We start from the raw sequence: 17,369 nt of genomic DNA, 5'->3' as shown, positions 1-17,369 counted from the left end.
TGCAGATCTGTAGATAGGTTCCCTGTATCTTGCAAAATGACAGTTGAGCTTCCCAAGATGGTTTAAATGTTCTAAATAGATCTTCATAGCTCAGCGTTGGCTCTTGGTGCAAGAGTTACACTATTTTAAGGTTTTTTTTCTAATGAGTTTAGTTATCTGCTGGACACAGACATCCTCTACAGACAGAAACGGGACGTGAGCAGCAACAGTGCAAGTCTCTTCACTGCTCTCTCCTCTCCATCCCCCTCCCACAAATGCACGTCACACCTGAACTTGGAAGGTGCACCTGCGGAGATGAGAACAGAGTCCATTCTCCTTGCCGTTTCCCCACTTGGCACTCATGCTGACAAAGTAGCTAGACTGCCAGTTAGAGTCAAGAACAGTGATGGCTTTTGTTGACACAGTGCCTAGACGGAACCCACCAAACTCATTAACATTGAGCAACCAAGTAGCTATCTGATGTCAACAGCTTTTGGTCACCACCAACTCAGAGTTAGCAATGAAAGTTTTCTTATCATGTTATCAGTATCTTGAGCAGTCAAGTTGGTGGGTTTTTTAAGAAAACACCCCGCCATATTCTCAACCAAAATCTTGCTTGTTTGCGTAACACTTTTTAAGTCGTAATTGTTTTCCAGGTCCTTTGGTGTTGTCCTATGGGAAATTGCAACATTAGCAGAGCAGCCATACCAAGGCATGTCCAACGAGCAAGTTCTTCGCTTCGTGATGGAGGGAGGCTTATTGGAGAAACCAGACAACTGTCCTGATATGCTGTAAGTATCGCCTGTCATCTTTATTTTTCACTTTGAGCTAGGTTTGATGTTCTCTTTAAACTGTGATGCTGAGTTACCAAGGTAAATCCAACTCTCACTATACTCTTGTGAGCTGACGGGATTGTTTTTAATTTATTGATGTTGTGGTATAACTACTGGAAGCATCAACAGTCTCTTTTGGAGCATGGGCTCCATCTTACTCATGTGATCAGCCTCGTTTTGACCTCCACTGTTCATTGGTGCTGCAGTGCTACATCTGTTTTGAGCTAAGTATATTTAACGTGTCCCTTCTATGTAACCTCCCTTCTCCTCTCCTCTCTCTTCTCCCATCTAAATCCAAATAAGCAACTAAAAAGGCAGTATGAAGGATTGTTCTAGCAGTGCTAGTTTCTAATTGAACTGTCCCTGTAAACTGAACATGTGCCTTAAAATAACTTGGCTAATAGCAAGAATCCCACATTAGCTAAATTTAGGTTCTCAAATAAGCAGCTAAAGCTCTTGTTTTCTCTATCCAAGGAAATATAAATTGTGTAAAATAAATGTTTCTGTTTGGGGAGTTTATCCTAGTAGTCTTTCTTAAACCTTTCTATTTGATTTAAAATAATGTGGTTGGATATCAAAAGAGAAAAGCAAGAGTTTGGGACGGCTGAAATAAATTGTGAATTAACCCTTTGGAATCCAAGCTTTCTAATTCAGCATGCAGCTAAAATAATTCAGCATGCAGCTAAAATAATTCAGCATGCAGCTAAAATAATGCAATAATTCTTCTTCCCAGACCCATTACCACAGTTGATTGAGGTCAACATTTTCTCCTCCCTTCACAATTTCCTTTCCTGTAAGCATAAAGAGAAAGAAATGTCCAAATAGCTTTCTCCAGTTCTATTATCAGCGTTTAATCAAGTCTCATTGCACTAGAGCTTCTACAGCTACAACAGGCTTCAGCCTTTCGCTTTACATTGTTAAAATACTTCTGCTGGGTTTTGTGTACAGTCGTTTCAGTTGTTCAGTCTTTTACTACTTTGATATGCTTCCCAAACTAGCTTTCTGGAAGGAAATGCTGTGTCTTGCAGTTACTGAAATTTGTTGGAGGCCTACAGAAGGGATGCAATCACTTACAGGCATCAGCTGCTTGGGATTCTTAGGAAAAGAGCCTCTGGCTGGAGGACTTGCTTTGGTTTCAGATGACAGTCAGTGTTTTGTTGTTGGAGGAGGATGGGCCGTGGGCGGTGGAAGGAGGAGGTCTGACTGCCATCTGACGCCCCCATCTCACATTCTTTCCCTTCCATGATTCTGTGGAGAATTCCTGGCAGTCAGATGGCTTTGAAATTATGCTTGACATTATGGGAATTATACAGCAGGGGCTGGGCATGTGGAGGGACCTAGGTAAGGTGATCTTGTTTCAGGCAGCAGTAGGAAAGCAAGTTGTACAATGGGAATGAACTTGGCAAGAGATTTAGCGTTAGAAATTCCTCATTAACCTGGCATATGGATAGAAATTACAGAACCATAGGGCTGGAAGGGACCATAAGAGGTTATCTATTCTATCCCCCTGCACAATGAGAAAATCTTTCTCTCTCTCTCCCCTCCTGCCCCCGCCCAACTGTCACTCCTCTCCTCCAGGGGGGAGAGGGAAAGTAGAATCTATCCTGGCAGGGAAGGACAGGTAAATGATGCCTCATAGATTGGATTGTGCATAAAATGCCTCTGCATCTTCTAAAATGCAGGAAATTAAAAGTGCTTTTAACTTTTGAAACTTCAGTGACTTGCCCCACCCTCCCTCGCAGCCTGCCCTGTTTTCACATTCAACAGACTCCTCAGTCTGGTCAAATCCACATGAAAGCACCAGAGATGTGCCCTAACCCAGCTCCACACGCAGACATTTGCTTGGCTGTCAGTGAGCGTATTTGGAGTTGCTAACTCCTTGCTGAGCCATTTCTTCACATGTCTCCCCCCCTTCCCCCCTCCCCCCCCCCCACGCGCTGCAGCCCGTCAACGTGAGATGTAGATGTACTGTAAAACAGTATCACCAAACAGTGTCCCATGACCACAGCCAGGGTTGATGAGTGAGGAGGAAAGAGAGGGCAATGGTACATTGGCCCTGAGGTCAGAGGGGCTCCCAAAATGTCTATAACATCCGTTTAAATAAAATGAAATGGGAGAGGATGGGGTCCCAGTGAATACCATGTACTGAGGCCCCACATTTCTCTCGACAAGCCTGATCACAACCGCTCCAATTAGTGAGCTCTTCCTTCTATATCACCATGGGACATACAGACGAATGGTCAGTATGCAGAGATTTCTCTTCCCCCACCTTTAGTCCTCCCTGTATATCAGGGGTTCTCAAATTGGGGGTCATGAGGTTATTAGGTGGGGGGGGGGGGTCGCGAGATGTCCGCCTCCATCCCTCAAGCCCTGCTTCGCTTGCAGCTTTTATAATAGTGTTAAATATAAAAAAGTGTTTTTTTCTTTATAAGGAGAGGTGCACTCAGAGGCTTGTTGTGTGAAAGGGGTCACCAATACAAAATTTGAGAACCACTGCTGTATATCCTCTTTCTGGTCATCAATGGGTACGTCAGGAAGAAGAAAATCCTTGGAAAGTACATTTCTGTGCATCGTACTGAGGCACAGATGGCCCTGGAATTCAGTACCAGTCTCATTGCACATCCTCAGTTTATGCAAGGCAATTGTTGGCAAGTGTTCTGTGAAGACCCATATCGAATGTGGGAAGTTCCTTTTTTTGGTGGAGGGGGATAGGTGTGATGATCTTTTTCTCTCTGGTTTTGACCCTTAAGACTGTAAGGTTTTTCTTTCAAAGCATCGTGTTCCCGGGCACGTCAGCCCCACTGGGAATTGTTGTAGAGTGCAGTCACCACATAGATGCATCAACCTTAATTTCATCTGCCTGTAGAGGGAAGATATTTCAATATTCAATTCAAGGTGTCCAGGAAGCTAAGTCAGTCTGCTGCAGGAAAGTCAGTACACTTCTTGCGCTCAGCATAGTGTACATGGCAAGGCCAGAAGGGGAGCTAGGAATCAGGCAGTATAAATGTACCACAAGACGCACCTTTGTAGCTGTGGGGCCTCCTTCTCCAAATTTGTATGTCTTGAAAGCAGCTAAAATAAAATGGGGTGTGGTTGATGTCTGCGGAGGCAGCCAACATGTTTACCCTTTGGGCACATTGTAGTACAAAGGCTCTCCCAAAAGGATGGAGGGGGTAAAATGCTACACAGGAAAACCCGCCATGACCCTCGCTTAATAATCTATAACAGTAACTATCCAGATTGCTCACATGTTGTCTTTCTGTAATGCTGAGGGCTACTGTCAAATGTAGGGCCTTTTCTTTCTCTCTCTCTCTCTCTCTCTCTCTCTCTCTCTCTCTCTCTCTCTCTCTGCAAGAAGCTCTGAGGTTCCATCTTGGGTTGACATTATGCTTGTATGTTGCTATGCTTTGCTACCCTCTAGCAGGAGAGAGACATTAACGTCTAGATCAGTGTTTCCCAAGCTTGGGACGTCGCTTGTGTAGAGAGAGTCCGCGGGCCTAGGGATGTGCTGGCTGCCGCTTCCCACCACACCCATTGGCCTGGAGCGGTGAATCGCAGCCAGTGGGAGCCACGATCGGCCGAAGCTGCGGACGCAGCAGGTAGACAAACCGACCCGGCCCACCAGGGGCTTTCCCTACACGAGCGGCGTCCCAAGTTTGGGAAACACTGACGTAGGAGATGTGTTGCTGCTTTTCCTCCCTTTGCCACCTAAGTAGCATCTTATATACTGCAGTTGTAATAGCAGTGTGCTGTGCGTCACACTGCAACTGTACATCAAGGAGTTTTGTTACTGTTCAAGTTCATAGATAGCGTGTTCTCACTGGGATTTTAAAAGTTAGTTTAGTTGAGGCGGGAGGGAGAATTCTGTGTTTGAAGCAAGAATGCTTTGAACACTGGCTTCCCTCATCTGTAGCTTAGATTACCAGCCAGTTTAAACAGTTCTGATTTTTGCTTTGTCTGTGGTTATGGCTCATTTTAGAGCCAGGATCTACCGCTTGCACCACTTAAGACAAATACAGCGGTCATTCCTGCTTTTTAGAGGATGTAGTGGGCAGCAGGATGGTAACAGCCGTTACTCTTCCTTCTAAGTTCCTAGCTGTCATCAGACCCAGTCATAAGGAATCAACTCGGATGCATATTACAAATATATATTGAGTGAATTATGGTCTCTGTTAGTTGCTCAAAATATTAAAAAGGAATTCGGCTTTTCTAGCAATTTATCTATTTAATGCCCCAGTGCAGAAAGCACAATGACTTTTGCTGCGTTTTTGTGTAAGCAGAAAGTGGAAAATTCATTTCAAGGACACTCAATATTCTGCTGCTTGGTGATTGCTGTAACTTCCCAGGCCCGGCTTGCCATTCCTCAGAAACATAGGTATTTAAAATAAAAAGAGAGTTTTATCAGCCTGTAAATTTTTCCAATTGTCTACTGGAAAGTTTTCTTGTTGAGATAGTGTAAACATGGCCTCCAATCCCACAGAGTAAAAAAAAGAAAAGAAAAAAACCCCTTCCTTTTATGGGAAGCACTCTTAAGGTTTTTGATTCTGGAATGGCTTAAAAGAAACATCACATGTTCTTGTTTGTGCTGATGTCACATGCATTACTTCACTGCTTGTGGTATCTCCTTAGCATTGCCCCTAGGCCGCAGGGCTCTGAGCCAGTGAATATCCAGTGTTCCTGGCCCCAGCTAATGCTTCTATTCAGGGATATAGCAGTCAGCTGGAGAGGAAACAGCAATGAAGTAACAGAAATGGATTTTATATATTTGTGTGTATATATGTGTGTGCGTGTGTGTCACAGACTTTCTCTTCTTTTGTAGGGGAGGGGAAGACACATTTTTATAGGTTGACTTCAATCTAAATATAAAAAGGTTTTAAAAATAAAAAATAAAAATTTTTATATGTGTACATGTATGTTGTGATGCAGCGGCTAGCAGTTTAGGTGATTTTTCGTGCTACGGATTCTTTTGCTAGATTACTTTTAGTCTTTGCATTAAAGGGATATAATCAGGTAGTTGATTTTTGTTCTTGATAATATCAGGTTGTGCCCAACCTAGTATTAATAGAACTGTGTTTGTAGCTAAAAGAAACATTTCAGTGAAGATAATTTTCGTTTGGATTTAAACATTCCCCCAAGCTGTTTGCAACCCAAACATAGCAGCATACGATCTAGCTCAGAGGTGGTCAAATTACGGCCCACGGGCCACATCCGGCCCGCAGGACCGTCCTGCCCAGCCCCTGAGCTCCCAGCCGGGGAGGCTAGACCCTGACACCCCCCCCACCCCACCCCCAGTGCTCTGGCCCAGCGCTCCTGCCGGGCAGCGTGGTGGTGTGGCTGGCTCCGGCATGGTAAGGGGGCGGGGAGTCTCGGGGGGCAATCAGTGGATAGGGAGCAGGGGGCGATTGGATGGGGCGGAGGTTCTGGGGGGGGGCAGTGAGGGGACGAGGAACGGGAGCGGGGGTTGGATAGGCGTGGGAGTTCCAGGGGGCGGGGGTGTGGATAGGGATCAGGGAGGGGGAGAGGTTGGCTAGGGAGTGGGGTCCCTCGGGGGCGGTTAGGGGCCGGGGGTCCCAGGAGGGGATGGTCAGGGGACAAGGAGTGGGGGGGTTGGATGGGTCAGGGGCAGGGGCCAGGCTGTTTGGGGAGGCACAGAATTCCCTATCCGGCCCTCCATACAGTTTTGCAACCCTGATGTGGCCCTCGGGCCAAAAAGTTTGCCCACCCTGATCTAGCCTTATCTGTTTCTTTTCTCCATAGTATCAGTGCCTCCCACAAGTAAAACTAACAATAATTCTGTCTGTCTCTCCCTTGCTGACAAGAAGCAGATTTACTGGGCGTTGATTTTGTTTCTTTTTGGAAGTACATACCCATGACTATGAGGGTGGTATTGCAGAAGATCCTGGGTGAAGAGATGAGTGAGTGCATGAGAATGAGAAAGTGAAACTAGCTAGTCTGCTTTCCTTGCATGTGGAATATACTGCAAAAAATAAACAGAGTAAATGGTGAAAAGTAACTGGATGTTGAACATTCTTTCATTGGGGTTAATTTAATAATAATATATTGAGGTATACCTAACTCATAGAGCTGGAAGGGACCTCGAAAGGTCATAGAGTCCAGCCCCCTGCCTTCACTAGCAGGACCAAGTACTGATTTTTGCCCCAGATCCCTAAGTGGCCCCCTCAAGGATTGAACTCACAACCCTGGGTTTAGCAGCCCAATGCTCTTACTGAGGTATTGAGGATTATAGTATCTTTAAGTCACCTTTGTACTGTCCCAATCCTGGGCTGCTCTGGAGACCAGAGAACACCCTAGCATAATTTAGAAAAACCTAGGGCCCTTCTAAATTATGGAGCTTCCCTGGGCTTTCCTACGGGCCACAGCACTGCCTGGAATCTCCACAGTACTGTTTGCTGTGGTCAATCTCAATATACCCTCCCACCTCCAGATGTTTCTGTGAGGGGGTCCTCGGCCTCTCATTGTCTTCCATAGTGTCCATACTGGGAAGTTGTCCCGGCCCAGATGTTGAGGTTTAGAGCCCGTTTACACTGCTCTGGTATGAAGGAGCCAGGGGTGAGGCTCTTGCCCCAGATTTTTAACCCGACAGTGTTCGTCCCTTTAAAAATCAAAATGTATTTCCTCTGAAATAGTTACTTTGGTAATATATTTTCAAAAGTGGATTCTCCTCAGCCCAGATGACTCTGATATTGAACCTATAACAGGGAACACTTTTATAGGCATTTCAATTTGATTTGACTTGCTTTTGTCAGGAGTAGGTGTGAACCAAGCTTGCAGAGGGTTAAATGCCTTCTTGGACATCTGATTTATTTCTCTTTAATCCTTCATTACCTTGGGGATGTTTTACATATTGATCGAAGCCCATAGATGACATAATTTGGGGAATAGAATGCTGACTATATGATCTAGGAAATCCATGTTGCAAGGCTAAAGTTTTATATAAATAAGTCAGATCTGTGAGGATAATCTTGTTTTCAGAGGCTTAGGCTGTTTAATTAGCATAGTTGAAATCTATCTATGTTGCTATTACTACGAGTAGTCGCCCCCAAACCATTGGGGGCTATCCATAAATTATGTAACACATCAGGGTGGACCTTAATTTTGCGTGAGTGTATGTTTGAGTGTTGCAAAGGGGATGGGTGGATCTTGAAAATAATCAAAAATGTGGAACATAATTTATGGACAATCCCCTGTAGTATCTGAGCACCTCATAAACTCAAGGATTTATTCTGACTGCACCTCTGTGAGCCAGGGAAACGTTATCGCTGCTTTACAGAACTAAGGCATAGAGATTATGTGATCTGGCAGAAAGTCTAGCAGAGCTCGGAATTGAACCCAGGGTGCCTGGGTCCCAATCTAGTTGCCTTAACCACAAGACCAGAAAGAAAGAAAAATCTTAATGGGTCCCCAGATCACTCTTCTGGGAGCTGCTCTAGGATTGTTCTCTACTATGTATTTTCTAGTGTGTGTTCTGTACTCTGTCTGGTCTTGATTGAAGGACTCTTGGATTTGCTTCATACTTTGCAATCTCTCCTTACTTCAGTATAGTAAAAGTTACAGCTTGGACCAGATTGCATGTTTTTTTTCTGACTTGTGTTGCCACGTCCATTGGCTTGAAGTTTTTATATTTATTTTCCTTTTCTCGTAGTGTTGCCCTCAGCCTGTTTGCACCATAAGAACAAGAGACATCCCTGCCCCGTGAGGGCAAAATACTGAGTTGTGTTGCATTCAAAGTGCAGACTGATCTGAGAGGAATAGCCAGTCTTGCAATGTCATGAAAAAAGACTATTTTCATTATGCATGTGTTGCTGTACGCATCTTGTGGTTTTGTTTTGCCAGTGTGGGCTGCTGTCCTGGCAGATATAACCACAGATGTATTAAAACAGGTGATCTGTAAAATATTACTGCATCGCCGGCTAAAAATAAAAATCAATTGAGAGTTTAAAAAAAAAACGGGCAGCAGCATTCAAATGTACAAGGTATTCAAAGTATCAGAGGGGTAGCCGTGTTAGTCTGAATCTGTAAAAAGCAACAGAGGGTCCTGTGGCACCTTTAAGACTAACAGAAGTATTGGGAGCATAAGCTTTCGTGGGTAAGAACCTCACTTCTTCAGATGCAAGTAATGGAAATCTCCAGCCTTGCATCTGAAGAAGTGAGGTTCTTACCCACGAAAGCTTATGCTCCCAATATTTCTGTTAGTTTTAAAGGTGCCACAGGACCCTCTGTTGCTTTTTAAGGTATTCAAAGTGATTGTTGTCTCTCTGAGAAAACATGGTATCACCTTTTTGCTTTCCAGGAGTTTGACATGGTATGATTTTTTTTTTTTTCTTTTCTTTAAGGCCAGACTTACAAGACAGGGGACTCTATTTGAGAAAGCGTTGACTCTGAAAAGTGCCAACTAGTTGGAGTAGTTAATTGACTGAACATGATCTCTGTGTGCTGTTGTGGCAAAGAGGACTAACAGGAGAATGTTGAGTAGAGGTAGAGAGGTGATATACGGTATTGATGAGAGTGCTACTGGTGTCCATAATGTACAAAAATATTTAAAAATTGGAGACAATTCAGATAAGCACTGCAAAAATAAGTGCATGTTTGGGAAAACACTGTGCAGTGAAAGATGTAAAGAGCTCAGTCTATTTAGCTTCTCTATCCATTCTAGGTAATTTCTTCCTCTTTTTTTAATCAAGATTGAATGTTTCTCTAAAATATATGCTCTAATTCATTCATAATTTATTGGGCTCTATGCAGGAATTACTGGGTGAAATGTCAATGGCCTGTGGTGTTCAGGAGGCCAGACTAGACAATTACCGTGGTCCCTTCTGGCCTTTAAAATGTATTAAACTATCTTCTCCATAACTTCGGTGCAAATGATCTGCCTGAATCTCTCCCGTATCCTATAGCATATTCAAACTTGCCAATTCGAAATGGGGGGGAATGGGGGAGTCAGGTTGTAACTCCACCGAGGGTATTTCTGGTTTTAGGAGACGGTTGTATTTCATATTATGAATACTTTTGTTCAATGCAATTAAGCGATGGGACCTTTGCAATGGCAGGATGTAAAGGCATTTGGTGGCTGCAGTGTGAAAAGTCAGAATGGAGTGTCTTTCCAGGGTTCAAGAAGAACTTATTTATGTAAATATATCAAATTGCATATGCGTATTTAGTTTGCTAGGATTTTTTTGTTATGTTTTTGTTTTCATTCCAGGTTTGAGTTGATGCGGATGTGCTGGCAGTACAACCCCAAGATGAGGCCCTCCTTCCTGGAAATAATCGGTAGCATTAAGGATGAGCTGCATCCAGCATTCAAAGAGGTCTCCTTCTTCTACAGCGAAGAGAACAAGCCTCCAGACACCGAGGAACTCGATCTGGAGACTGAAAACATGGAGAGCATTCCTTTAGATCCCTCCTCCACCCTCCAACCCACTGACAAGCACTCAGGACACAAAGCTGAGAACGGCCCAGGCGTGGTGGTGCTGCGGGCCAGCTTTGAGGAGAGACAGCCGTACGCGCATATGAACGGAGGACGCAAGAACGAACGGGCCTTACCTTTGCCCCAGTCTTCGGCCTGCTGATCCTTAAAACCCAGAATCTCACAAAAACACACACGTTGGGGGAAGAAAGACCGAAAAGAAAATATATTCAAAAGCCTACTGTACCTCAGTGGATCTTCAGAACTGCCATAGCTGCACACGGGAGAATCCTCTTTTCAGTAAACACAATAGTTTTTTCTTTGTTCAATATGCAAGCAGATGTTTATTTCAGTAAAGGACTCTGTTCAGTGGGGCGCACAGTCAGCCTTTTAAAACTCTAATGTTAACACTTAATAGCAACAGAAAACTTGAGATCTGATGTCTCTCTCTTCTCTTTCTCTCTCTCTCTCTCTCTTTTTCTTTCTGCTTCATAATGGGAAACATATCTGCGTGCAAGTTCAACCATACAGCACTTTTATCAGATCAAAGAAATTGCAGGCCAGGTGGCTCCCCGTTAGCCCTTGCAACACCTGCTTAACACTGTAGGTCTTTATAAAAACAGAATTGAAAAAAAAAAAAAAAAAAAGACTGGATTTTTAATGTTACTCTAACCTTTTTAGGAACATGTAAAAGAATTAAAAAAGGGCCATCATTCGTCCAAGGTTGTTACCATTTTCAACGCTGCCAAATTTTGCCAAAAAAAACCTGAACTTTTTTGGGGTGGTGGTGGTTTTGTTTCACGGGGGGTGGGGTGGGGGGTTGTTTGTTTTTTGTAGGCTTGGAAGGAGCACAGTAATCAACTGCTCCATTTAAAAGAGATACTGACCAATACACTCCATTCAATCATACACTGGTATTTAAAAAAAAATCAGATTGTCTAGATCTTTTTTAAACTGGACAAAACATGATTTGTTTTCTCATGATGGAGAGGAAAGGGGGGGCGGGGTTTAGAAACAGCCCTCCCTCTGCCCGCCCTCCCCCACCAAGAATTCTGGACAAAACTGGCAGTGGTGAGCCAAATCTCTCTCTCTCTCTCTCTCTCTCTCTCTCACTCTCACACACACACACACTTTCTCTCTCTCTCTCTTTTATATATATTTCGTGCAAAAAGTTGATGGCACGCCAAAAACAGCAAGCCAGCCTGAAATGACCCAGAAGGAATCTCCATTGTTGTAGCCTGCCCTCCTTCTCAGGCTCGCAGGAAAACACATGTCGAAACAAAAATTGGAGAAGACAAAAAGTGGTAACGGATTCAAGCATATGACGCTTTGTTGACCTTTTCTCTCTGTTATTAAGACTTCTCAAAGGGTCTTGCAGTTCTATGTTAGACCATGGATCATTTGCATACACATTGTCTTTTGTGTCACTTTTATAACTTTTTTACGGTTCAGATACTCATCTATATGTCTGTACAGAAAAAAGCTGCTATTTTTTTTGTTCTTTATCTTTGTGGATTTAATCTATGAAAACCTTCAGGTCTGCCCTCCTTCCCTTCCCCCCACTCCAACAAATTTCTTATGCTTTGTACTATAGTGTGTAACTTTTACTTCCTTCTTCCTAGTAACTGATCCCTGTAACATGATTTGCCATGAACTGTTTAATGCCTTTTTATAAATACATTTCCTCCTTTTTTCCCCATTAGTTGTTTTACAACATCTTGGCTGTGTGGGATACAGAGCTCTTGAAGGGACTGGGAGAGAAGGGGTACACAGCCAGTAGCACTCCAGTGGTGCTGTGGTAGTGGTGGTTTGAACCCTATCCTCCCTCCCTCCCTCCGCTAACCTCTGCCCATGCAGCACGCGAGTCTGTTACAGTGCAAGGCACGATACAAACTCAGGTCAGAAAAAAAAAAGGTTACATATTGAGTACATTCTTGTTCAGTGTTCATATTCATCGTTGTACAAGAGTCAGCCCCCCTCCTTCCCTTGCCTTTTGTTTTGGTTGTGACACACGCATATATATATATTTTTTTAATTGTTGGGTACAACAGCGGACACCAGGCTTTTGGGTCTCTATTTTTTAAAATGAATATTTCAACCCTTCCATCCCATGAACAACAGCTGTGTTTAGTCTACATCGGTTGAGCTGTCGGTGCCAGGCGTTTTGATGTAGATGGCCATTCAACGTTCTGATCTAGCAGACCCCAGCTACTAGGCCTTCTCATTAGAAGATGTTGAAAGGCCACATTCTGGGCTGCACCTTGTTCAAGATCCCCCGATTTGCCAGCAGCCTCGGTGATAGCATGCTGTATGAGATCAGGCAGGGAGGATGTGTGCGCTCTTAAGTGGGTCGGGGCCACCAGATTTGCTAGCAAACAGTTAAATGCAGCAGCTATGGAAACCTGTACAAATACAAGCTTGTTGCTCAAACCATAGACCAAACTTCAGCACAAAAGAGAAATAGTAGCTTGCTTGTTTGGCAGAGGAAGCTTTATGAATGTGGAGGGCAAGGAGGCAGGGTTTAAGGAGGGTGTGGTGGGGGCCATGATGTAAGTCTAAAACAAAGGAGTCATAATAGTTGCTCATCTGAAGTTAGTTATAGCATCTAACCCCTTGTTTAGCACTGATCCAACCAAATGATGGCAGTAAAGAGGTTGTTCTGGGATGGAAATGTTAAATTTTTTTGAGTAAGAACAAAGAATTAAAATATACTGATTGCTCGTTGTGACTGGAGATTTAAAAAAAAACTGTTTGTAGTGCTTTTTGCTTGTGTAGTTTTTAGGTCCCACTATCTTCTCTTGCCTCTGTCCCATAGTTATTTTTCCCTTTAAAGAAAAAACAAACAAAAAAACAAAAAAAGTTAATTAAGAAGGTATTCTATGTAGGATTTTTTTATTTATTTTTGTGATATCAGTTTAAATCACTGTAGAGATGCCCCATAATAAATTTAAATACTGAGATAAGGGTTTTCAAGTATGACAGGGGGACAGTTTTTGATTTTTTTCAAACATTTATCTACCTCACTCTTATTTTTTTATATGTGTATATATAAAAAAAATACATCTCACATTTCTCAGCAGCCGATAGAAATGCCGTTGATACTGGTAACTTCTCACTCACTCTACAAACCACATACTCTAGGTTTTGGAGAGAAGCGGTCGCTACTTTTCCCAAAGGGTCACTTCAGAGGGTTGTTCTCATGTTATTTTATAGCAGTTTGCCCTTTTCTTGGTAGCATTTTTAAGATGTATGTTGGGGGGAGGGGAGGAGACACACCTGAGAATCGTTTGACTTAAGACCACCATTCTTTAAGGAGTCTCGGAAGCTGTGAAATGCACTGTCATTGCAGTCATAGTGCAGAAAACCATTATGTTCTGCTGATTTGGGACAGAGCTGACTGCTGTAAGGGGATTGAATGATGATATTTGGTCAAATTCATTATGGAAGCCAATTGTTTACAATATTTGAAGGTCTAGGGTTGCTAGAATGAAATAAACGGCCTTTCTGTTAATCCTTAAGAGTGGGCTAAGTCATTCTTGCCAATTTTTCTCAGATGCCACAAGCACCAAAAGGACATCTGACTGAATCAATACCTAAAAATAAATTGGAACATACTGCAGTAGTATTGCTTTCTTGACCAAATCAAACAGGGCAAAAAATGTCACAGGCTACCTGATAACACTACACTGAGTTGACAACTTGGGATCTTTACATTTGCTGCTTCTGTTTGGCGAGAGCCCTGATTTCTCAAAACTAAACGTTAAATGGGAAATTTGAATGTGCCAGTAGAAATCCAGTCCCTCCCAACCCCCTCTCTACGCATACTTCATCACTCTGGATTTTCTGATGGACCAGCCGTCAAATTCTGACTTCCCTCTGACAGTGCTTAACTGGTTTACAAGCGTACAGTACTAACATAACACAAGCCTGCCATTAACACGATGTATAATGTTTCTCTTTTTCTGATTCTGGCAGCTGTTCATGCAGGTGTTAGTTGTGGTATCTGAATAATGTGGCACTTGGCTACTTTGAGATGTACATGGCCTCTTGAATATACAGTGCTGCGGTTAAGTACGACAGAGTTTGTCTTTGGAGGGAGTGTTTCTCCCTAACACCAGAAAAAACCAACGTTTCAGATTGACTGGGTTTCCTTTTTGTTTTTTAATTTCCCTAATTTGACAGTGACCTTTTGGTGTAGTGACTGCTCCTCTCTCTTGCACATATTGATTTCCACAACTGGAGATCCTCAGATCTTTCAGCTGGCTATGAGGGTTTTGTTAAAACTGTCCAAGTTAATGTTGGTTTTTTTTTTTTTTTTTAATTGTTATGTAGGTGGTTACAAAAAATATTAGGTATAAACACTAACAATATAGTACCCCATCATGATAAACATTTCAAAAGCACTTAAATGAAAGTCAGTCATGTGACTAAACAAAGTATGCATGTGTGATGACAAAGTCAGCTCTCTTGGGACCAAACCACCTTAACAATACCATTGTATTTTCTGCTCACAATTCTAGCCTAATTCCATATTGGTTTCTACAGCATTTTGTTGTTGTTGTGTTGTGCATTCTGAATAGCTTTATCCACATGGGTTTTTCATGCAGACCTCCCTTTGACAGTAAATAACATTGTTTGTGCATTTGAACAACGGTGAATTAATGGCTTGATATTGGCATAAAATGGCGTGTAATGCTTCCTTTTCCTGAGAGACCACTGGCTTGCTGGTATGGAGAATTTAGAACTTCAGCTGTGTTTGAATAAAACTGTAGTAATCCCATTTCTGAGCATGATTTAAAAAAAACAAAAACCCACCCAACCCACAAAACAAGCATTCTGACAAATGGTACCAAGATATCAGTAACAAATTGGCATCACTAAGGGAGCAAGAAACTTTGATTTAAGTATTTGGGCCATTCTTTTCCTCTGATTTTCTCATTGTTAAATCTTTCAGTGGTACAGAAGGTGGTTTGGTTGCAAAGGAAGGTGACTATTGTATAAATACAGAAGCATCACATGCTTGGTACTAAATCTGATATTCTTTTTGTTGGGGTAATAGACTAGACACAGAAGCCAAGTATGATGCAAAACTTGAGGCCAGCATATGTTCCACCAAGCCTCTTTCTCGGTGTGATGCCTCGGTTCTTTAAAGCTGGTTCTAAGTGATGTATGACTTTAGATTTGTTTGCACTGATGCTCCTGTTGGTGTCAATAAAAAGCCCAGTTTGCCCAGGATGACTGGTCACCAGATGGAACTGCTATTAGATCCTCTGGGAACTGCTGAGGGTTGTTAAGTACAATCCAAGCCTAAATGAATGATGCTCCTGTTGTTAGTATACATATATGTATATTTTAAAAACCCTTTTCATTCCAGTAGTACAAGTAACACTTTCTTCTGTTACTCTTTTTATTTTGTTTGTCAACAATGTATTTAATCACTGGGCTAAGCAACAATGGGGGAAAGTGCAAGAGATCCACTCCTTATTAACCAGTGAAAGCCGGATATTGCAGCTCCACTCTAAGTAGTTGATGCAAACAATAATTACAAATAAAGGATGATGCAGATTAAACATTAATTGCCAGAGGTGCTGAAGATACAGAACTGTGGGTAGTCAGGGGCTCAGTGAGTGCCTCGATCCAGAAGACCGGTTGTTCTGAGTAAAGGCGTTTAGATTACTTTTTGTGCTTTTAAGAAACTCAGCCCGGTGAGTTGGAATTGAGAGTGGTAGGGCGGAGAGATGAGAACAAAGGATGGAAAAGCATATTCACAAAGACACGGGGCTTGGCAGAAGTTTGCGATAGTTCCAGAGCTTGGTATGTGGAACGGCATCGAGGCTCAGGCATCATCATTCTAATCATTTGGTACTTGTAAATAAACCTCTTAATTTCCCAGCTGTGGAGGAAAATTCATTACCAGGAGGTTTACAGAGGTCATTGGTCAATATGAATTGCTGTGCATCAGCTCTGTCAGTCTGTTTGCAAGTACCATATGACTATCAATAGTACGTGTGCATGTGCGCGTGGTCACCTTTTTTGTATGCATTATGTTGATTAGTTAATCCATTAGCATTTTCAATAGGGCTTTTAAGTCCAGTAGATTACGGGTAGTCAGTTGACGGAGATCTGGTTTACAAGAACTAATTAAATGTTTCATTGCATTTTGTAGTACATGGAATAATAATACATAGAATAATTTTATAAAATGTTTGTAGTTTATAAATGCCTATAAAATAATTTAAAGGCACTTTCGTGTGTGTGTTTGTATATGATCGGTTTTTTTTGATGGTACCAGTTTACTAGCTAGCTTTACAATATGCCAAAAAGGATCATTAACTTGTCCAACTCATGGTTCATCCCTTTTCCCCCAAGCGTTGTGTCCCGGTGTACAGTAAATGAGTAAATAAAGAGGTTGGGAAAATGTTCTGTATCTTCAGTATCCTGGTCTTCCAGAACCCTCTGGTTGGGGTGGGATCATCTTAACTGGTCATTTCACTTTACTGTATAGTGCAGTTAATGGATTGAAAGAACCTCATTGGTTATGGAAACAGAATAGGTATTGCTGCTAAGCAGTCTTAGTTGTGTTATTCAGTACCGTTTTTTCTTATTGTTGCCAGGTGGGTTGAAGGATGTGACTGTGTAATAGACAGCATGATGAAAGGCAGTTTTCATAGTTATCATTGAATTAAAGAAAACTATGTTTACAGATTTCTTATCACTTCAAATACGCTGGTTTTGTATGCAGCCTATACAATTTATGTGGATATCTAGCATCATTAGAGCTTTGTTGAGATGAACAAGGAAGGGTCCCTATTTATTTTTATTTAAATAAGAATACCGAAGATCCTTTTTTTTTTTTTTCCCAAATTAGACTGAACATTTCTCCTCCCCTACCTTTTGAAGGTTATGGATGGTTTAGATGCCTTTGAGAATTATCTTTCTGTTTTCTAAACCAGTGAGGTTTGAGTTGAAAGGATTGGCCAGAGTTTGTCTACCTCTGGGACAAAAGCAAAACTAGAAAGCGCTATGGAACTGATGCATTTGCAAATACAACATTTACCAAGTTTTCTTGTTTAAAAAAGCTTTTTTTTAAAAAAAAAATTAAAACAGTAATAACATGGCCAATTTATTACATT

General features: G+C 42.2%; 1 protein-coding gene across 2 annotated transcripts in view; it reads left to right on the top strand.

Moving 5' to 3' along the window:
• Nucleotides 1-10,846, top strand: part of IGF1R (insulin like growth factor 1 receptor) — a 265,194-nt gene extending 254,348 nt beyond the window's left edge. For both annotated transcript variants that reach the window (XM_065412490.1, XM_065412489.1), the window contains exons 20-21: nt 636-770; nt 10,033-10,846. In XM_065412490.1, coding sequence (XP_065268562.1) covers nt 636-770; nt 10,033-10,399 — 502 coding nt within the window. In that variant the 3' untranslated portion in view covers nt 10,400-10,846. The remainder of the gene's footprint in view (nt 1-635; nt 771-10,032) is intronic.
• The last annotated feature ends 6,523 nt before the right edge of the window (nt 10,847-17,369 follow it).

This window comes from Emys orbicularis, chromosome 10, assembly GCF_028017835.1.
Source record: "Emys orbicularis isolate rEmyOrb1 chromosome 10, rEmyOrb1.hap1, whole genome shotgun sequence".
In the NCBI taxonomy this organism is placed as follows: Eukaryota; Metazoa; Chordata; order Testudines; family Emydidae; genus Emys; species Emys orbicularis.
Note: the sequence above shows the minus strand (reverse complement) of the source record. Positions and strands in the feature narration are given on the sequence as shown.